This window comes from Triplophysa rosa, linkage group LG5, assembly GCF_024868665.1.
Source record: "Triplophysa rosa linkage group LG5, Trosa_1v2, whole genome shotgun sequence".
Lineage (NCBI taxonomy): Eukaryota > Metazoa > Chordata > Actinopteri > Cypriniformes > Nemacheilidae > Triplophysa > Triplophysa rosa.
In genome coordinates, this window is record NC_079894.1 from 11,864,249 (window position 1) to 11,887,588 (window position 23,340).

The 23,340-nt window shown below is 36.0% G+C and overlaps 1 protein-coding gene across 1 annotated transcript in view; it reads right to left on the reverse strand.

The window, feature by feature from the left end:
• col11a1b (collagen, type XI, alpha 1b) overlaps nucleotides 1-17,794 on the reverse strand; it is a 76,501-nt gene extending 58,707 nt beyond the window's left edge. Inside the window, exons 1-4 of the mRNA XM_057334854.1 lie at nucleotides 17,453-17,794; nucleotides 9,255-9,419; nucleotides 7,503-7,716; nucleotides 6,029-6,191 (exon numbers count right to left, since the gene is read on the reverse strand). Coding sequence (XP_057190837.1) covers nucleotides 6,029-6,191; nucleotides 7,503-7,716; nucleotides 9,255-9,419; nucleotides 17,453-17,567 — 657 coding nt within the window. The 5' untranslated portion in view covers nucleotides 17,568-17,794. The remainder of the gene's footprint in view (nucleotides 1-6,028; nucleotides 6,192-7,502; nucleotides 7,717-9,254; nucleotides 9,420-17,452) is intronic.
• Nucleotides 17,795-23,340: the final 5,546 nt, after the last annotated feature.

Below are 23,340 nucleotides of genomic sequence, written 5' to 3' on the forward strand. Positions count from 1 at the left end.
CAGTGTCTGTAAATGATATCCAACCAGTTTCATCACCACTGGTGTTAATGCCCCATCCTGCTGTATGAGACACCATGTGATAAAAAAAATCTGAAAGCTTGGTTCATTATGTGTCCACTGAGACTCTACCAGAACGAAGGCATCCTAAACGTATGTTGTTATCCCTGTCAGCACTGCATAATAATAACGTAGGGACCATAGATATTCTTCTGACCTGCCGCAGGAAAATAGACCAGAAGATGGACCTTGAGGTTTTTAGAATTAACAATGTATTAAAGTTCAGGTCCTGAATACAGTATAATCAATGTTTGCATAATCAATTTTTGAAGGCCCGCGTGGAATATTCGTACTTATATAATAAGTATACTTTTTATTTGCTCATGCAGAATTTAGGTGAAATGCAAAAGTGAAAACACACTTTCCCTTAAACATACATTTCAACCTATAATCTTGAACAGACATATTTCCTAGACCTCAAGGCAGCAGATATCTCCCCTGACACTTTACCCTACAGATAGTCAGCAGGAGGCTTGAACAGAGGATAAAGCAGAGAAAACATTTATCATGGAAAATGCAAATTCTTCGAAAATTGCTCAAACTGATCGTCAAAAGCCGAAAACACTGTGTTTAATGCACTATAAAGATCATATTTCACATTTTCATTACATGCAGACGTCCTATGCGGTGATGTCTGGGTAAACGCTTATTATTAAACAAGGGCAGACAGATTCCACGCACACTTTCATTCAGGACACTAGCGTTCGAAGACAACTTCGAATAATGGTTTAAACATTAATATGCCCAGTGCGCTTGCCATTCCATAGCAATCCTCCAAACAGCAGCCGCTACAGAGTCCTGAAGCAGCCTCCAATGTTACCATATCACTCCACTGGGAACTGTTAAATAGTAAAATATGTTTCCCAGCAGTGAGTGGGACAGAGGAGGAGGCCAGTCGGGGGGAGCATACAGAGAGATAATAAGTGAGAAAGACCAGGGGTGTTACAACGTAACATCTTTGGGGAAACTAAAGCTTATATGATGAAATCTATCGGCGTATGACATTAAAGTACCATGAGAGTGATTCAAGTGCAGACTGCTCCGTGCATTTAAAACGCTCTCGCGGTACTTTAATGCAATATGCCAAACAATCTGCGCAACCCTGCATTAAGCTGAACGCGTCTGTTCCTGAAGACGATGGTTAGCTTCTTCAGTTGTTTTATCAGAGTTGGGGCTAAACTCGGCAGGAAAATGGATCTCGTGGGCCGGAGTTAAGAACCACTGGTCTAGAATGTCCAAAGGAGGTCTGTCGTCTGTAAGGTGAAAGAGGGGGATTTGATCACATTAAAGTGAAGTTATACACAACACTTTCTAAACACATGGATATCAAAACAGCAGAAACAATAAGAAATTGATCTTTAGGTAGATGCTCGGTTTAAAAAAAATAGGTAACTATGAAGTTTTAGAATGAGCAAAATCAAGATGAGTTCTCATATCTAGATGACCTAGCTAGCAGCACACATGCTATTCCACAATCACTTTTCAAACATGATCTGAAAAACCCCCACCAGCATATGTTGTATTATGGCATCCCATGGCTTCACCATGGGATGCCTCATCCAAGCTATTTAACAACTGTACTGTTGATTAACCAACTTTGTAAACCAACTTCACTAAAAGACAATGATGGAAAACTTTACCAGATAACATGAAAACCTTGGCTTTGCATACCAGAATCAAACCAGCATAAACATAAATAAACCATATTTTCAGACTTATTAGAAGATAAATGAAGCTCTACTGGACAATCCTGAAAAATCACAGCTTCTTTTTAAGTTATCATCATGGATTATTGAGAGAAAACTATTATTGTAAGTACTTCATGTGACTTTCAACACAAAGAATGATGTGGATGCAATATCTCTTAAACAGCTGGAAAGCCTTGGACAGGCACACACGGATCATATTTTCCCCTCAGTCGCAAGTTCCAAGTTCACACCTGCTTATGCTATCTACAAAGGCTGCAAACACAGATGCTCCTTCATGAGGTGCATACTGTAGTTTCCATCAGTCTTAAGAGCTGTTCACACACAGAAGAGACCACAAGTCATTCAAGGTGATCGTTGATGATGCATTGAGGGTGTGTATAGTGATGTGACAAAGCGTACAAAAACTTCTTGCAAATGATCAGCAACTGAATATAGACATTATAGTGCACATAATGTAGTATGATTCCTGGGTGATACTGTAGTTGAGCAAAAGATAGGTAGTCGGCAAAAGATTTGAGACATTATTGTTAGAGACCCACAGTAAAAAATGATGTGTGGAAAACCGCGTTTGGAATTGTTGGCTTTTCTACAACGGACTGAAAAATGACTGCAGTGTATAGATACAAATCGTCCCTTAAAGGAACAGTTCACCCTAGAATGACATTTTTGCAATATTCACTCACCCTCGTGCCATCCTAGGTGTACATGTCTTCTTCTGGCGAACACATTTGAAGTAATAATAATAATAATAATCCAAATCCTGGCTGTTCCTGGCTTTGTAATGCACTCTTATGAAAAAGGTGCTTCAAACGGTTCTTCGATGCCATAGAAGAACCTTTTGGTTTCCTTAAAGAACCTTTAACACCTGAAGAACCTTTCTGTTTCACAAAACGTGACTAAATTAGCTCAAAATAGTAATCGTTTTTGCTCACAAATATATCGTTTTGTGTCATGAGACATGTTTTAACCCTGGATGTGTAACCATGGAGTTTTGTATGTACTTTGTATTACATGTATGACGGATATATGCACTTTTTGGAGCTTCAAAAACTGGGTCTCTATCCAGTGCCATTACCAAGCTGGGAAGAGCCAGGATATTATTCAATAAAACTCTGATTATGTTCGCTTAAAAGAAGAAGGCTTGAGGGTGAGTAAAATATAGCCTAATTTCAGAATAACGAATTCCTTGTCATAATAATATAAAGTTGTTCAAAATTTCAAGAAATTGAGCCCACCAATAATGTCAGGGCAACCATCAGTAAAAAAAGTCTTCAAGTGACCAACACTGCAGGAACCTGGAGACCTTCAAAGCTAAAAAGCACTAATTAGAATAGCATTCCCACATCTACTTAATACCAATCAATTTTTAGTTGAAAGCTGTGCAACTAACTAAAAGTGATGTGATAAGGGAGATGGTCATGACAGTTTTCTCTCTCTGTAAAACAGACACTTTTTAAACTATAGAGCATTTGATCTGGCATGCAAAAGCTGAAAAGTGTATGTGTCTCAGGTTGCTTGTGACTGATGATTTGACATGATGTTTGAAAAGCTGCAGTGGGTTCTGTAAGTGAGTGTCACGGATGCCATGGACAAATGAGCATAGAAAAACCTCACCTACAGTTTTGACATAAGACAATGATTTATACAAATAGATTTTCATATTTCTTAAGAATCTCAAGCCAGAATGAAACAGCCTGATTGTTCTGCACTTAATCAAAATGATTCAACTTGATTTTTCCACCCGTACAAAGTCCAACACAAATCCTTGAAGGAGCACCAATTTAGAATGATAGTGACATTTTGGACTTCTTGCCAGCGATTCTCTGATCTGTGCCAAATCTCACAGGACAAGTCTGATGGGCTTGCTAAACCTGGCTACTACCTTGGCCGAGAGTGGAAAACAACTTGGAGGAAAAAAGAAATGAAATGAGCAGACAATGTGAATCTTACCAAAATGGACATTTAGAAACAAGATTTTGTGTATATATAATTATTTTACAAAAGCATCAAAACTGAAATATATGGGAAACTTAGTGGCATTCGTCAACATTTCTCTCTGAATTTCCCTCTGCATTATCCCAAAACCATGAATGCCTGAATTCCCTGATGTTACTTTAAAATCCGGAAAACCTTTGCTTGCCATGTTTGTGTACAGTAAGTTGTTACCTTTTGCTCTCACACAGATTAAACAAACTCCACCTAAACATGATCCAGCAAAAGTATGTGCAAACACTCAAAGGAAAGCGTGGAACATCAAAGCCACAAATTAAATTAAACGACAACAAACACATATTATGTCATTACTGCATTAAAGACATCTGGGGGGCCTGCAGTGGTCAGAGTTAGAGTTATTTTACCATGCGTTGAGTGCTGAATGTCTGCTCATTACATAATTAAAAGTGACTGTGTATTGTAAATGTATCCTGAATACATAATCTGCGTCTGTACCCCCATTGTAATTTTATAAACCCTCCATATAAGCACAAATCCTATTATTACAATTGCAGACACAGGTTTGATAAACCATAGTCATTAAGTCTGAGGATTTCAATAGAAAAAAATCATAACGTGAGTCACCACTATGAAATACAGCTAGCTAAAGGAAAGACAAAATGAATCTCAAATACACCAAGTAAACAAAATCATTTCTTCTTGGCAGTGCTAAACAGAAAAAAATCATCCTTGATCCTTCAAATTCAGCATAATAAAGATCTATGCCAGTCATTCATCCAGATTGACATTTGGAAAACATTTTTGACGGAACCATTAAAATGATTTTCTATCAGATGCAAATATAAATGCTACCAGGTAGGTCATCCACCAAACTGCATTGTTCTTTATATAGAATAATTCTTTATGTATCATGCACCAATTTAATCTACTGTTTTCACAAGTGCTCATATTTTGTGTTACACATCCTAATACACTCCAACAGTATCTGTGTGTGTTATTTGACATAAAAGCAAAACAAAACACATAAAACGTTTATTACACAGCGCTAAATCTCATTACCAAGGCTTTTGTCAGATCAGCGCTTTCATCGTAATCACATCAAGTATGAAAAACAGTTCTCCTAATTGAAACATCTGTGTTTATCATTGGGCAACAATATTTTGACATAGTGCCCAACATTAGAGGCATTCATGCAGGGGATGTGGAAGAATTGGGATTGAAAAGTTAAGTGAGTGTTGAAAATGAGCCCATTAAGTATGGCAGATTTCCTTTTCAGGTTGTATATTTTGCAAGCCCAACTTCTCTGACTTACTAGCACTGCAGCAGGAAGAAAAGGGGAAGAAATGGGAAACGAATTTCAAAAGATTCCTCTGCTCTCTGACATCTCCAACCTGGAGTCTAAATCTTAGCATGCTGTTCTTATAAGACAACATTCCTTCAGCTGACATCAAAGACAAACTCTGCAGATATTGTCTCACAATCGGCCATGCAACATTACGTAAGACTGCTGTATTTATTTAAAATGGCAAAAAGAAGTTTGTGAATGGAATACTTAAGGTTTTATTTATAGCTTTGTGTAGTATGCTACGTTAAAGTACTGTGATATTCATGTGGATGCTTATATATACTCTGAATTGTCTGTCAATTCAGAGTATACATACAGCATCCACATGAATATCACAGTAGGCAGTCCATACTGAACTCCTTAGATTTTTACTCTTGAAAAGCTTAAGTAAGCTTAAGTATTCAGTATCTATTAGTGATTAACGGGTAAATAAACCCACTGACATGCCCTATCATTTGTAAGTGAAACACTATCTGACAGGGCAATACATCAAAACAGTCTGCAGCTTCCTTCATAGATTAAGCCATACCGTGCTGACTAAAAGGATATGTTATGCCAGTCTGTTAGACAGTCAGCCACAAAAGAGCATGCAGCTTAGCTATGATAAAACCAATTGCTACTGTAGAACGGACTGTAGAATGTATTTATTGCCAATAAAAAAAGGCAACTGTTACTATTGTGTGAGCCGCAAAAAAATGCCAAATAAAGAACTTCTGTTTACTATATTCTGAGTAAACACTGTGTAAAATAGCCTCCATAAAATGAATGTCATTTCAATGCTGTCATTTAATTTAAATCTCTAATTCTAGGTTTCTAGGAAAAATCTTAATGCTACAGCATATAATGATATTCTAGAAAAATGTGCTTCTAATTTTATAGCAAGAGTTCGGGCAGGCGTCCCAATGCATTTGCCTATATAGTGTATAAACCAGCAGCTTTATATAAAAAAACACGATCTACTTGCCTCAAAAACATCCTCATCCAGGATTCTGGTACCGAAGACAGCGATGCCATTGGTGTTAATGATTGCGTGGTCATTTCTGTTGAGTGGTTTAGTGATCTTCTTCTTACAGTCCACAATCATAGTGACAGTCTTTTTCTCTATGCTAATAGCCACACGGTGCCATCTGTTGGGGATCAATAATAAGAAGAATACATGACAATTGTGATTTGTTCAAATATAGTGGAGTTTAAATGCATGAGTAAACATTGAAAACCTGCAATCTAAAATCTAATTTATACCTGAAAATAAACTACTATTTTAAAATATAAAATAAAAAGCATTTTAAAAGAAAGAAATAGTTAAAACTTTTTAATACTTATTCAGGTGGAAAATTCTAAAATCTTGGTAATATTTGTAGGTTTTGCGCTCCACAAATTTATGAAGATGATGCCAGTTCGAGTGCATGTCATTAAGGCAAAAGTAATTTTGTAAGTCATGTACAGTATTTTTCAGCTCAATTGTTACGTTAAATTGTGGCTGATTAAATAAGAAAATGCAACAAAAAATATGTATTTACACTAGCGCCCTCAGACCTTTTGATGCCAGTGCATATTACAGACCATGGTAACATATCTAAAACATATGTTTGGTTCTTTACATTGAGAGACACTACCATTAAGTGGTTGCCATTTTGGCTTGGTTGAATAGGTTGTTCCTAAACAAGATTTCTTAAAAAGAAATGCACCAACAGAATTGTTCATGCCTTTTCAAAAAACGTTTTACTCAATACTGCCTGTCATACTGAATCAATTACAAATATTGCACAAGCCAGGTTATGAAATATTTGTTTTCTTCAATTAAAAAAAGTCTTATTGGTAATCAAAAACACAGACGCTTACTGTCATTCTCTCTTTGATTTAAAAAAATGTTTTGCTTAGCTACAATGGTTACATGGCTAAGTGACCACATTGTTCAATTTCATTTGAGCATCATGTATACATATGATTACAGAGACTATTTTATGATGCAAATGATTAAACCCAGTACACTATTTTCCTGCTTTAAATTACATGTAAGCAAATTATGAAACCAACCCAAATATATTCAAGAGCCATTTGATACAAATCAAAGCTTGTTCTAAATATTGGACCAACAAAAAATGATAGCGCGAACATCTGTCTCTAAAGCGACTTATGCCATACAGGTGCAACAAGGTCTGAAATGTTTTGTGATCTAATCATTTAATCCGCAGTAGGAGGTTTTTATAAATGTATGTGACCAAATTGCATTTGTAGTACAAACACTGGTGCGTCCTGGACAGCATCTACGCATCTGTCAAAACACAGGCTTTAATTTTTTATCTTGTGATCAAATCACCCAAGACGCATCTTAAAATGAGAGGTAACAGGGCCAAAATTAAGCTTCAAGTTAGCAATCTAAACAAAAACCTTAAATTATACACAGATGAAGAACATATGTAATAGAGTCAACTTGCTTTCCATCTGCGAGGTTAATGGCATGGAACAGGGGGTAATCCTCAGGAGCTGGTTTCCCATGCTGATCCTCATACAGAAAGACCGGAGCGCGGCCCACCTCCACACCCAACTGCTGGATGCCCTGCTCGTTGTATATCGACAACAGGAAGGACTGCACTCCCACTTTTGGCTTGATGGTCATAAGGATGGAGAAATCCTGAGGGAACACTCCTCCTGAAGACACAGAAAAGGCATTGTGGTTAAAAATCAGCTGTTGTTGGTGATTCATAAACTTGTTTTGCTTTTCATGAGATGAGCGAAGACTACAGTACAATCCATCGTAACAGCCTTTGTATGGGATGGATTAACCATGAAACAATTTGCCTTTTCTATTGCCACATTAACTTTAAATGGTGTCAGATTAAACAACAAAATACAATTAAACGTGATGCACAAGCACTGGAATGGAACTGAAGTTTAAACTATAGACTGATTTTCATAGAGTACCACAGAGATGATGTATTTTTGTGGGCCAAACCGGAAGTTAGCGCCGCACTGGTTCCCTCGACCGAAAGCCTATGCATTTTTCCCATAGACTTTGGGAAGATCGCAAAAAAATAAGGTCTGTGATTAACAAAGGTTTGTGATGTTTACACGTCTATCAAGATAATCTTTACAAATTAACACAACATTTGTTACTTTTGTAACCTAAATACAATCGGCAGAAGTAAAAAGCTAACATGAGGATATAAATACTACTTTACAGTCGATGTCACCACCATCAAGCCTCTGACAACTTTTTCAAACTTCATTAAAAATGTTTTTCTTGGTAAGTAATTACTCCGGGAATGAATCCACATTCACATTTTTAGAGAGCATTATTTGTGAGATTTTTATGAGCGAAGACGTCTAACGTCCCCACCGAAGGATGCAGTCGCTTTTAGCAACTTATTAGAAACCACCATTTTTAAGACACAAAGATTTGGAAAATCACGGGTTATAACTGGTGTGTTTTATGTCACAGATTAAACGTGAAAACATTTGGAGGTTTTGTTAACCACAGATCTTATTTCTGCCAATTTTCCAAAAACTTCCAAATGGAAGTGCTAAAATGCTAACTCGTTTCCGGGGTTTGCATACCAAAATACGTCATCTCTGCGGTACTTAAGTCACTAATGGTTTTTCTGCCAACCTTTTTTTCTAGTAAAAATCATTTCTAGTACTAAAACCAAACAATTTACAATTTAGATTTATTGGATTTATTAAGAGTTATTGGTGGTAACTGTAATCAACATGTAACAGTTCAGCGTCTACTTACACACAACTTACAAATTTATGTCACATAGCTAAATCTTTCCAAGCCCTTATTAGCAGCAGTTTTTCGTACTATATTGGTTTTACAAGTTGTACATAAATTAATAAGCGACACACTTATCAAAACAGTAGTCAATGCAATGCAAACACTATCAGAAAGCTTTGTGTCTCTCTTAATGGATTGTTTCCTAAAACAATAAATGTGGCTTAATTTCCCTCATCAAAGTCTGGACATCAGACTTCCAGCACTAAACAGTCCAAATGAGTTGAACTGAGACGATCCAGCAACATTATGCATTTCCTGTTGGATGCATTTCAAAGAGACATAAGAAAACACTTCAAATGTCACATTCTCGGATCCTTTGGAGTTGATTTATGACCTTGTCAATGCTGAACCGTTGCTCTAAGTGTAAGTAGTGATGAGAGAACAAGATTTACCACAATACATGCATAGTCACCTGGGAAAAGCTGTTTGGTCGGGGTACTGAGTTGAGCCCGTTTGTCCACTCGGTAGGCAACATCTGGTTTGGATCCTCTCCGGATGGTGCAGAAGCCTTGTGTTTTCTTTATTCCTTCAGGTGAACTTTTAAAATCTAAGACCTTGAGCACATCCACTGATTCAGCTGTGGGGTAGAATGTTGGGAACATCAAGGCGTTTGTCAGTTTGTAATTTCAAAGGTGAGCAAATACACATCATTATCTTCACCACAAGCCAAAATAATATTACAGTCATGTCGAATAGTTTATTGCATTTAACAGCTAGCATTAATTTGGATGCAAATGACTGATGTAACACTAAATGTGGCTATTGTCAACTATTTTTCAAAGAATGGATACAAACATAATTAATTTAACTTGACAAAGTGAATAATGTTGAGTCGCAGGAAGAGCTGACTGGCATGATGATAAACCAATTAGATCAGCCAGTAAACAAAACTCTTACGTCAGATTGGTTACAAGACACGAGTGACCCACGTTTCCCTTGCGCAAGCAACTTGAGTAATATTATCAAAATATAAGAGAATGCAAAACGCAAGATGAAATAAAACTTACATGATTATTTCTTCAAAATATTTCTTCGCGAAACACACTAATGGCCACAATTTTACATATCTTACTTTGCACTTGCAACTATTTTAGCCACTAATTCACCTTCATAGCATGTCTTGGCAGGACTGATTAAAGTTGATACATGAGAACGGCGAAGAAATGAACGCGCGATACTGTTAAGTGTTTGGATAAACCAGATGTAAACAGCGAGAGAGAGCCACACAAGCAGGTGACAGCTTCGTCATCACTTCTGCGTGTGAATGCTCCATGAAGAGTGTGCTCACGTTAAATTGGGAACATTCCTGAACGTCATACTGTATACAGTACATTGAGTAAAAAAAATGCCAGTATTGAAGAATACTGTAAACGTATTCGGGTTAGGGTTGCACGGTGTACCGGTGCTGCGGTAGCATCGCGATGCTAAAGCTTCAAAATACCGGCGATGCCTCTCTATTTTTGAAACGGTAGTATCGTAGTTAATGTTGCATATGCGCATTATATTTATTTCAACACTTACATCTGCCTTTTTGCGGTGTTTATCTCCAAAATGAATGTGTGTTTTGAATGTCTCGGACGAGTTAATGATTCAAATTGGCGATTTGAACGAGTTGGTTAAATGATTCACTAACTCAGTGGAAAATTGACGCCACCTACTGGCCGTTTTAGTTCTGCATTTAAAGTAAGCCTAATATTTCCCTTTATAAAGACTGCTGTATCAATTAAATTTGTCCAACATTTGAATTAGTTCCTACGTGAAAAATGATCTAGTGTACTTTAGTATTTACTACAGTAAACTACTAAAACTCATAGATACTAGTGTTTTTGAGTCTTATCAGAGTAAATATTTAAGTATACTACAGTATTTATAGTATTTACAAATGACTAAATGTAAATGTATTTGCTACAATTTATCCAATTACTACAGTTAATACAACAACATATTCTAGTGCAAAGTATAATACAGTTTACTATAGTAAATACAAATGTTTCATGTAAATCTGTGTTTTTTGTATAGATTTGAATTATATGGCACAGCATCGTGATACTACTTGGTATCGAGATACTTCAGCTGGTATAGTATCGTAAGACATGTTTATGGTACCGTGACAACCCTAATTCGGTTATGTCTTAAGCGAAGGTAAACAGAGATAAAAATCTTATGGGGATGTGGCACTGATCTATATAAATGGATTTCTCATGACGTCATTACAATGAAGCCACCACTCCTTCATGTTGGTATGCCCAAACATTCTATTGAATTAATAGGGAGTTATCACATATTAACGCCAAAACAGTCCCTTACCAGTCCCCATTTTTCAGATGGACGAGACACTAACATATGACAAATGTACTCATTCTAAATATGGATCAATATAGACTGTGTATGTTCTTAAAGTCATGAAGTTTTATTTCTAAACATTTATACCTGACATAACAACAAAACTGTATGCAATACACACTCACGTTAAAGATGTCTATAGATGGCTTTTGTGCTCAAAATAATATTAACATTGGAAAAACAATGAACAATTATTTTAAGCATACATGTAAACTAAAAACGAATCATGTGCATGGTACGCTTTAAAACGGGTTATTTTAGATCTTTATTTTGACTGTAAGTCAATAATGCCCCCTGTCAGTTGGGCACACCAACATGGCGGCGCGAACGCTTCCTTTTTTAAAAATTGTTATTATTATAAACATTTATATTGAAAATAGTACAAGGGATGCATTTCAATATTATGTATATCAATACATTTGTAAACATAATACACAGAAAAAAAATGTAAATCATAAATTTAAATGAAAAATAATAATAATGAAAATGATAAAAAGTACTTGTTTAGCACAGTAAGGGGGTAGAAAGGAATCAATTAAACATATTTCTGTTCACTGGTGATCTAACAATTACATCTAATATTTTGTGTGTTTCAACACTTTTTTTTGTTTTTCTTCAATTTATAAAGGGTTAAACTTAAAAAAAAAAAAAAAATAATATCACCTCCTCCAGTTGGTTCAGCGTTCTATCCAGTTATTTATATTGATCAGTGGGATGTGGGCGACAAGGTAGACTGCTGTCCATATTGTTGTTCAACCAACAAAAAGAAGCCATTTTCACACTCACATTTTTCTTACCTTTACTTTTGATTTATGTAGCTTTAATAAAAAGGTATATATTGCAATTAGGCTATAAAGATTTATTTTACATTTTATTACAATATGGTTATTATTTTATTTCAACGCTTTATGATAATAAATACTTGAAACTTAATCTGTATCTTTGTTGTATTGCTTCTGTTGGTACCATAAACGCGTTCTTGTTTATTTACTGTTTACTTGTCTTTTATAATTGCTCTTTTTGCTTGCTGTGTTATTGGTTACAAAATTGTGGTATTGCAACGTTTTTTCCTTATATATTGTTATTGTAATAAGCCTTTAATGTAGTTATGTATACCATTATATAATCACCCATGTACAGTATAAAAGTGTACATTTCCAGAAAATATCCAGACTTTTCCAAATTCCTTCCAAGTACCATTGGGTTGTTATGTAATTGTATTACAGTATAAAGTTTGAAAACTGGGAGCCATAACAGCATATTGTTAACCTGAAGTAGACCTCTCTAATGCAATAGGGCTTACTTGTCTTTATTTTGCCTTGAGTGATTACCTCAGTTGCACTGTGTTAGGTCTATATAAAGCACCAAAAAATGATGGCGTTTATGAGGCAGATTTTGCTGTCCTTTCATTTGAACATAGACCAATAAAATAAAATCTCCCTGTTTTCCTGAGAGATGTCATTTCGCAACAATGCTAATGCTGACTGACGGTTTTACCATACACTACCTAATTCCCTGCAATTGTATGTCTGCTGTACTGTATAACAGTCAATGAAACAATTGCTCTATTATGTGAAACCTGAGCAGCACCATAGTAAAGATGTGAAGTATCCAAGTGTGATAATTGCCCCCCTGCACGTGGGCTCATCCACAAAGCCAAACATTTCAGGATTTAAAAGTCGCATTGCTCCTCTATAGATATGACAGCTCCGGGTTTTACAAGCCGCTTAATTCCACTGAGCTCCATTTAGGAGCAATCATGTTGATCCCACCAATGTCCTATAACGTGTTCTGTTTTTCTCACCCTGCACCCCACAAATGACCCATTTCTAATGATCCTTAACAAGTATAAGCTAATTCTTGAACAGGCTGAGAGATTTACAATATGATGCTGATTTAGAGTCTTGTACTGTAAAGTGGACTGTATCACACTGATTTATTGCACTACTTCAGCCTTTAAAGCTTCATCTTTGGTACTGTTTGAAAAGCAAAGTTCTCAGTCACTCCAGACTGATGAATGAGAAGATACACAGGGTGTAGGGATTTTTGAAGTATCACCTGGGCTACTTATATACATCACTGTCGAAACTCTCTCCCTGAGACGCAGCTGTTCGTCATCACCACCATGAACGCAAAGACGGTTGGACAGTGGGAACTAATACCGAAGCCTAGAGATTGGTCACTGAATCTCAGGAGATAAAGGAACAGCAACAGAGGCTCAGTAGATGACTCGCACAAAAAATAAAAAATGTCTGACTACCCCCACCACCAGAGACTATACAAAAACATCAACGTCAGGTCAACTGAACATATTTGTCTGCTGGTCAGGCAGCAGACAGGAAGTATCTTTTTCAAAGCCCTAAAAATAATAAACCATGCATCCAAGAATGACTTGCAGTTAAGACTCATTACTCACTCTCTTTGGACTTTTCAGCAATTGAATGGATTTCTTGAGTTTTCAACAGGGTTTTTATTTTCATATGGTTTGACGTCACAAAAGAGCTCACTTTCCATCATATCCCACAATACTAGGCCTGGGAAAATACTTTAGAAGAATTATACTTCGAAGTCTTTTTTTATACTTTTGCCCCATAACAGTGTGTGTTATAAGGCACAATAAACCAGTAAGAACATTATAAAAGAGCTGCAATTGTTACCACACAGACATTTGGTCATCAAAGCCACAAAAGGTCTTACTGATTCAAATCCTCACATATCCTGCAATATATTTAGCATAAAAAGCCCAATCTGAAAATGTATGTAAGTACAACTTGACAGATCTTTTTGTCATTATTGTCTTTAGCCATATGGCAGAAGCCTGTGAGAAGTGCTGATTTGGTAGTTTCTGTGCCGCATATGTGGCCAGGAGCTGAAGGGTGGTGCTTTTTTAGGTTTAGTGAGCATGCAAAACACATTATGGTGTCTGAATGGCACCACTTTCAGAAAAGTCTAACTTCTATCGTATTAAAATAAAGTATGAAACATTTGCTATAATTAAGATTAAAAACTTTAAATTTATACAACTTTTTTCTGTAAATTATATTTCATTCATTCTGCTGTATATAGCACATACCTTGTACTACAATAGTCTATTCTTATTTTTTACTTGTACATATTTACATACATACATAGCTTTACACTCTCTATATCTTTATCTTATGTTTATTGTATTGTATTTCTTAATTTTTTATACCCATAGGCCCTTATTTAAATCATTGTGTACTGTATTCTATTGTGTTATGGTCTCTGTGTACTGTTGTTGCTGTTTCTGTGTTCTGGATGCTTCTGTCACCAAAACAAAATCCTTGTATGTGCAAACTACTTGGCAATAAAGCTCTTTCTGATTCTGATTCTGATTCTGATTTAATTTACCAGCATAGATTTTCTGTAAAGTGTATGAATCTGTTAAACAATGTATCTAGATGTATACTACAGAAAGTCTGAAACAGAATGCCAGGAAAACTTTTTCTTGATAAGATTATAACAGCTGAATGCAGTAAAGCTTTACTGCGTCTACATGTATGTGCATGCTTGTGAGCGTAATGATGCGGTGAGCTCTTAATGTAGCTTTGAGAAAACAGTCTCTGAAGAGTTTCCATTCAGTGTAACCCCCATTGACAAAAAAAGAGCAGCTCTCTGTGTTATCATTCTAAATGAGAAAGGGAAAAGGCATCCAAACTAGTAAAACAGAAAGTAATAGTCTATAACTCTTATGAGCCTCTTCCAGAATGCTGTGCTACTGTTTTTTCTTGTCTAAACTTTAAACTAAAGGTCTCTTTGTGCTCGTCAGAATGCCTCTCAGCATTACTGCATAGTGCATACGTAAATGCCTCATATATTCCAGATGTGGAATTGGAAGGCACAGGACCCCCCTCTCACAGAAGCTCTTAAAGGGGTCATATGGCGGAAGTACGTGTTTTTCTGTGTTTTTGGTGTGTTATAAGTTGCCCATGCATGTATTAGACACGTAAAATTGCACAAATGAAAGTGTGGGAACAAAAGATGCATTCTATCTAAAAGAGAATGCTCACCCAGACTTGCCTGAAACGCCTCGTGTAACCACACCCCGGCGAATCTACGTAACTTCGTAACATGATTTGCCAAAATCTACACATAGTTAAGGTGGGCGTAATTGTAAATCTCATTGTATCGTCTGTCAGTACAATTGCTTTGGAACCTGATGTTCCGAATATGGTAAGAGGCGTTACATTTCCGTCACACGCTTGCCGTATTCAACCAATCACTACACACTGGTTAACAGGCCAATCATAGCACACCTCACTTTTCAGAGCCATGAGCTTTGTAAAAAATCAGCGCATTTCAGAGAGGCGGGGCAAAGAGGAGATACAAACATGCACGGTATGTGGAAAATACAATGTTTTTTAAACTTTAAATGGTGTATACATGCGTTACATCTAAAACAAACAATAATATTTGTTTAGCCGTGCAATATGACTCCTTTAAAAAAATCAGTCAGTATCACAAAACCATGAAGGCAGCAAATAAGCACATATTGTTATAATGCACTTTAACATAATGTAAAAGTGCTGATTATTTTTGATAAACTTTCTTATTAAATTTCCAGGCAGCAAATAATAACCAGACAACAAAATATGACAAGATTCTAGCAGAATAACAGACTTAGTGTCCCGCAGGGGTTTGCGACCATGGTGCCGCTCCTTTCTTCTGAATCATTCTGGTGTGGTGTCCAAATACTGGAGATGCACTAGCAAAGCACCAGTCAGTCAACAGAAATTGTAACAAAAGAGGTAATCAATGAATGAATAGCCTAAATAAAATGTCTCTCTATTCTTTCCCATTAACAACAAATGCAGAAAAAGGTCCAGCCCTTGTGTATGAATGTCATCAGTTCAACACCACCATGTGCCACTAAACAACCTTTTCATCATTGGATTTCCCAGCAGGCGTGGCCAATATCTCACGTGATGTAGGAGATCTTATATGACTTGCGAAAGAAATCAGGGCCAGGTAGCTTTCAGGCAGTCAGAATATTAAACTAAAACATTTAAACCGAACACCTATCCCCCAGCTATGACATGGTAAAGTGCAATGTGCTAAATACATTATCTGCATGTTACATATAAAAAGGCCTTCTCGAAAAAAAAACACAAAGGAAAATGTTCCCACTTCACCTCACTGATTGTTCTGTTTGATTGTTCTTGCTTAGTTTAATCGGACAAACATAAGACAAGCATGCGTAAAAACAATTAGCTAGTTTTTTACAAGTCAGAAGTGCATCATGGCTGAATTTTGGCTTGTTCTTAAATCACTATATACTTTTATTCATAAAATGTTGCTGTTGATCTAACATTTAAACGATGGATGCAAAGCAAGGTGTGGACCTATGAAGATGGACTTTGAAAAAGACTTTAAATATATGTGGCACTTTAACACTTGACCAGATAAATTGGCATTGAAATGTATTTTGCTCTCTCTCTCTCTCTCTCTCTCTCTCTCTCTCTCTCTCTCTCTCTCTCTGCCTGAGCAATAAAAATTCCTAATCTAACTCTGTGCACTAGAGTGCCCCACTGGTACTTGTAAGGTAGTGCAGTTTTCATGGTAAGCAGAATGATGTCTCACGCCTTCACCAGAGGGTCACATATAGCCTAATGTAACAGTTATTATACAGAATGTCGTTTGACCGTAACTGTGATGAACTGTTGGGGTATTTGTTTAATTAGGCCTACTGTAGATTTTAGGATCTGACCTCAAATTTGATTAATATACGTAAAAATCTCAAATTTCCGTGTGATAATGTAACTGAACACTAACTAACTAATTGTTAGAAAAGACTATTGATACAAATGTGCACATTAGGAAAACAGAACTTTGGTGAAGTTGGTGTAGCCTACACAAAACTTAACCAAAAAAATACAATATTATAAAAAATATTTTCATTAACATCAGTTGACTGATATTAAAAAACGATGGAATGTGCTGACAGAATATTTAAGCTATTTCCTAAACAATTACTCTGTAATACTCTGTGCCTCAAAACTTGATGGGATGCCTACCTACAGACCATATTCTGAATTTGGGAAAGTGCTCCAAATGCTGATTAGATAGGCGCATCAGTAGGTTTTGAGACACATCCAATATATGCTATTCATTTGTTATGATATTTCGACACTGAGAAGCGCACCAATATTTTAAGCCCACTTTACATTAACAAGGTGTATTGAAGGCTGACATCAATGAAAGCTGGCGACGATGCTCTTTTGTCGTTTTTTAACACATTTTACATACCTGCTCTCACATGTGCCGTCTGCAGGACAAAGGTTAGACTGATCATAGCGGTGATAGCGGAGTTCCTGAGCCACTTTTTCGTTTTCCATCTCGTGGACCACCTTTCCTTATCCATGACCGGCGCCCTCAACTGTGTCAATAAAACGCGCGTTTTACTTTAAAAATTCGTTCCCTTTCACAATCCAGATTATTGTGATTTACGTTTTCTGAATTGCCATGAGCGAAAAAATCAATAGGTTTCTTCGTGAACAAACTCCTCACTCCCTCCGCCCAGTAGACAGACTGAAGGTAAACGGGCTCTCATGAAAAAAAGGAAACCCGTTTGTTCCCCGTAGAGCTAAAGTCTTTTAGAGGGTTGGACATGTGGACTAAATCTGACCCGTGAGGAAAGCGAAATTAACACGGGAAAAGCAGCGGTTTTGGAAGACCCACCCATTATTTTGGTGCGTGCTTCAAAAGTTTTAAACAGTTCCCCGAAAACTCAGAGCTAGGTGTACCTACACATCATGCAACATGGAAATATAGTCACTGGAGAAGAAAGTCACATCATCCACTGGAGAAGAAAGTCACATCATCATACTGGATTATCATCCTGCATCCTTTCTTGACAATTGCAGTGCTAGGACTAGATAAGGACTATTTGCACATCGTTACCCATATTTCATTTTTGATCATTATGATGATGAATGATGTTGATGATTAATATTGCAACTGTTGGTATTTTTACCTTTACATTTCGGTAATATTTAAAAGATTTGTATTTTTTATTTAATGCAAACTTACAGAAATGACATTCTACTACACTGCACATTTGTGTATGGCTATAATAATACTTCAAAAATGTAACCAAAACTTGTGATGGCAGGTAGACCATAGTGGAATTCTACTCAGATGCAACTTTTCACGGGAAAATGTATTTATAAGAGACAAACACTTCAAAACATGTTTTGCCCATGTGAAGTGCTGGCCTGAAGTGGCCTGTTTTAAATTCTTCAAGATGTAGAGAATGCCAGACAAAGCTACCATCACCATGAATGAGAGCTAGAGACGAGACTTCAAGTTGGAATTCCTTCCAGATAAAGAGTCTTTGGATTCCTGTGCTGCAGATGTCTGATATTCATTTTTAAAAGTCATTACACTCTCTCATTGATGGGCAGGTGGCATTCATATAATGCTGCAGTCAGCTTTTTCCGGTCTAAACTTTAGAGGCACAATTGACAGTATAATAGCCTTAATTGACACTGAAATTCAGAACACATTTACCATCATCTTGTGTTTGCCCATAATAACCCATTCCTTTCAGGAAAAAGTAGAATGCTTGGACAGGCAACAGTTGTTTGTCAGACAGTTGTCTGTCCAACTGCATTCTATGAGTTTTAGATTATTGAGTTTTAGAGTTTTTAGAGAGATTACTGTTAAGTTAAAGTACTTAACAAATCTTAGTTAGTGCGACTTAAATATTTAATTTATCCTTTTTATGAAATTAAGTAGACAGAACTTAAATAAGTACCAAAATTGCATTTTTAAGTTAACTAAACTAAATTATTTCGGTTTCTTTATTTTGCATATTCCTTGGTCTTAATATGCATAAATCAAACACCTTAACTTATGCAATCCAAAATGAGCAAGAAGAGACTGATCTCAGAAATGGCATTAGCACAGTTAATGCTCACTGGTAACATAACACATGGTGAAATGTAGCTTCGCAGAGACTAGGCACATGCACCACTCTTCTAAACAATGCTAACCACAAAACTGAAAAATATGTCAAACTCTTCTAAATATCTAAGAGAAGTGAACATTAAACTCTAACCAAGTCTTTAACTTTACTAAAAACATAAAATAATCATATTTTTTTTAATTTACTCTGCAGTCTGACACAAAGCATGCTGGGAATTGGAAATCCTTCTTGACCAATTGTTGAATTAACATGTTTAAATTAAGTAAGGAGCAAATAATGTTTTTGAGTTTTAGTCAAGTTAAATCAAAAATAATCATTATACTTTACTCAAAAGTAAAAAAGTGTTTCACGAACTTAAAATATTTAAGTAAGTAGAACTTTTTTTAATAAAATTAAGTTTACATTACTTAATCTGTTTGATTATTTTGAACATTTGGGTTTACAGTGTACTTTACATGGAGTATGCACCCTAGACTTTCACTCACCACAAGTGATGTGACAATAAAAGTGATTTGATTTGAATGCAGAGAGAAACAATGAAAGCAAGTGAAACAAATAAATGACATCACAGCATATGTTTCTTAAAAATATAATGTATGTAATATAAAATGACAGGCTTTTCGCATACAGATGAGACAGGGCTATGTTTTACATATTACTGAAAAAGATCACAGTTGCAAAGTAGTTGATTAGTCTGTTTGTAAATGCTAATTGTGTCAACTCTCAGCCTATATTTGTTACTTATTCCCCCAAATCTTTCTCATGCTTTCTCTCAGACAGAAAAGAGAAAAAAACAATAGAACAACAAACACACTTTGCTGGGACATGCAAAAGAGTTCTTAAAGTGATAGTTCACCCAAAAATGAAAAAATCTGTCATCATTTACTCACTCTCTTGTCGTTCAAACCTGTATCACTTTCTTTCTTCTGAAGAAAGTTGGTAACCGAACAGCGACGGCACCTATTCCTTCCGTTGTATGGACACAAAAGCAACGCAAGTGAATGGGTGCCGGTTAACGACATTCTTCAAAATATCTTCTTTTGTGTTCTATGGAAGAAAGAAAGTCATACAGGTTTGAAATGACAAGAGGATGAGTAAATGATGACAGAATTTTCACTTTAAGTTTAAGCAGCTGTAAATGTAACCACAGTTTTTTCCAGCACAGAACACACAATTTTCAAAAAAAACATATGTTTATAATTGTTTTTCTATAAACCATGTAATTAAGAAGTCAATGTACATACATCTATTGTATAATTATTTTATAAAAAGCATTTTAGACATTGTAAGACCTTCAACTTTGATGTTTTTAGACATTGGAAACCTTTCAATTTGTTTGCCTAGTTCAACATACAGTTCAAATGTAACCCCAAAAAAGTCTCTCATGCCAAACGTATTTTATGTTTGCTCTTCAAAAGCATGAATTTAGAGGTTTGACTTTCCAAAGGTTTTGAGGCGCGAGTCAAGTTTTACTCTTGCCGCAGGACACACATTATATTCTGGTCTTGGTCTGCTCCGCTTCCCTAGATCTTGACCTTAACGTTTCTGTTCTCTAAATTAACATTACAGTTTGACTTTTGAGGCTTTGTCCTGACTTCTGTCTTGGCTTGATGATAGACTCTGAGGTTTGAGACATGGCCAGTTTCGCTGTGCTGACGCACTGCTGGTGGTTGCATTACAAAGCTGTTAACCTGATGGTTAACAAAGATTAAAAGGGTTAATACAGTCAGTTAGTCAGTACTGTTATCTGATAATAGCGTCAAACTGTTGCAGGGAAGCAGGCAGAACTTACAGTAAAACCATGTGATAGGTTATGGATGACTGGCTCAACCACAAGACCCTGGAATGTGCTTTAGTCTGAGGATGTATTTATTTACTGAACAGCTTAATACAATCCCTTTTTTATTGATGCAACTATTTAAACGTGTTCAGACTATTTGTAATCATATTTGTATTTTTAAATAAGAGTCATTTTTGATCTAAATATACTGTGCATGTGTTTCTATTGAGCCTTCAATGGATGGGTTACTTCAAAGTTCTGTAGAAATTGAATCTTACACATGCAACTGACACCATGAATTGATGACAGCCTGTCTCTATACCGTAACACATTGATTGTGTATTTAATTCTTTGAAATACACAGAAAATGCATACTTGGAACAAGCATTAAGTTTTGGAAAGACAGTATACCGTACATTTCATAAAACCCAGCTCCCTTGTTTCCAATACTCAAAGCTTGTGCAAATCTTACTGAGTTTTTTTTGTTACTGCCTGTTTTTCATTCAAACTGATACTTAAAAGTCGATAGCTTAAATCAATAAATCGTAACCATATACAGCACCATAGTTCAAATGCAACGTTTTTCCACTTTGAAGGGAGTACTGTGCTTTATTGTCTGCATGTTATTTATCAGCGTTTACTGAGGTTTTATCTTAGTCCTTATTTAGTGCTCTGTTAGCCTTTTGTTTTGACTATTTTGCCTTTGGAAAAACATACAACAGTCTTTTGATTTGTAGTTCAATGGGACACTGTTGTGTACAAACAAATGCACTATAAACCTCGTTGAAATGATGAGAAACGAAAAGCATGACAAAATATTCAATGCGAAAACGGTTTACGATAAATCAGTGTGATTACCCGCAGATTTTCTGCATGTGCTCTCTACATTAATTACAGCAGTGCGTGTTCCCAGTGTAATTATTTTTGAAATGATCACACACATAAGTTTAAACAGCTTTGACTACAATAGTGTCAACCCACTGACATCAACCACTGCAACAGATAGATGAAACATTCTGCATCTATTAGCATTGGCCAGTTTCATCTGTTTTCTTAGGTGCAGATATATAAGGCCAATAGCTGAGGTGAATCGCGGTTCATACTTGGAAGTTCTTTGGAAATGACTAAGAACACCACAAATATGTCTAAAGTTAAACCACATCAATCTGGAGGAGTAAACCCTACTTTATAAAATTTTCATTAGGTTTGTTTGGTTTTGCTGATTAATATGAAACCGGGCTGCTTGAAATTACATTGAAAGAAAATGAAAACACAGCAAAGTCGAAGGTCCAATGCACTCAGTCAGACTAGGCGCTTTGTAAACAGCATACCCCCATTAAACCATACATGATCAACTTCAGGGTCCTTTAGACTAAACAGGAAATACAAGAATGACCAGTATCCCGTGCAAAATAACCCATCCTAGCATAACAATTTTAAATGCTAGACTTTAAACACTGACCAATAAAACATATATTAAATATTTTAATACATTTATTATATTTTTAATAGCTAATACCCCATATTTACAGCAGGACATATGTGACCTTGTCTGTGAATACCAGAGTAAAGTCTCAGAATCTGTAATTATGACATAATGGGCATCAAAGTTTGATTTCAACCAGTAATTTCACTATTATTTCAATTTTTGACATAGCCTCACTCAGTTAATATTATACATCATTAGGCTATACGTACAATGATTATACATAGAAAACAGTAAAACACAAAAAAGAACTTTAGCTGGGTTTGTACAGACTTGGTCACAAGCTATATGTGTTCTTAACTTTGATTTACACGTTTTCTGAATCACCACATTAATGATGAAGTGTGATGTATAGCATTTTATAAGGTCTAATACTTTTATTTGCACCATCAGTGTTCATTTCTCTCTTATTGACTTCTCAAATCAAGAAATATTCTTTTGATATCGGTTTACACTTAGCAAATGTAAGTAGGAATGTTAATAAGATGGCCTTGTGATCTCTGTGTCAGACAACAATACACAAACTGAAAGATGTCACTTTCTCTCTGCTCCAGACAACATCAATTAAAAACATATTGCTTTGATTTTCTTTCCAATTATTGCTGTAAATCCAAGCTGAGGACCAGAGAAGCAGCTCTGGCCAAGGGTTCGGAAAAACACATGCACTAGCCGCGCCACAATCATATCAGTTTCAGTGGAGCTGTGAGTGGTCATCTGCAAACTGCAGATACTGTAATGAGGTAAAAGAGAATGTCCATCAGCAAAAATCAAACAATTGTGGAATGTCTGATATTTGGACCTGTGACAGTGATCTGGAGAAAACTACTAAAGAAAATATTTCTGATATATCAGAGAGGCTACAAAGAACACATTTAGATAATGAATGATGCTATGACAAATGCAGAGATTGTATAGTATGGCATGACATCACAGCAGTAAAT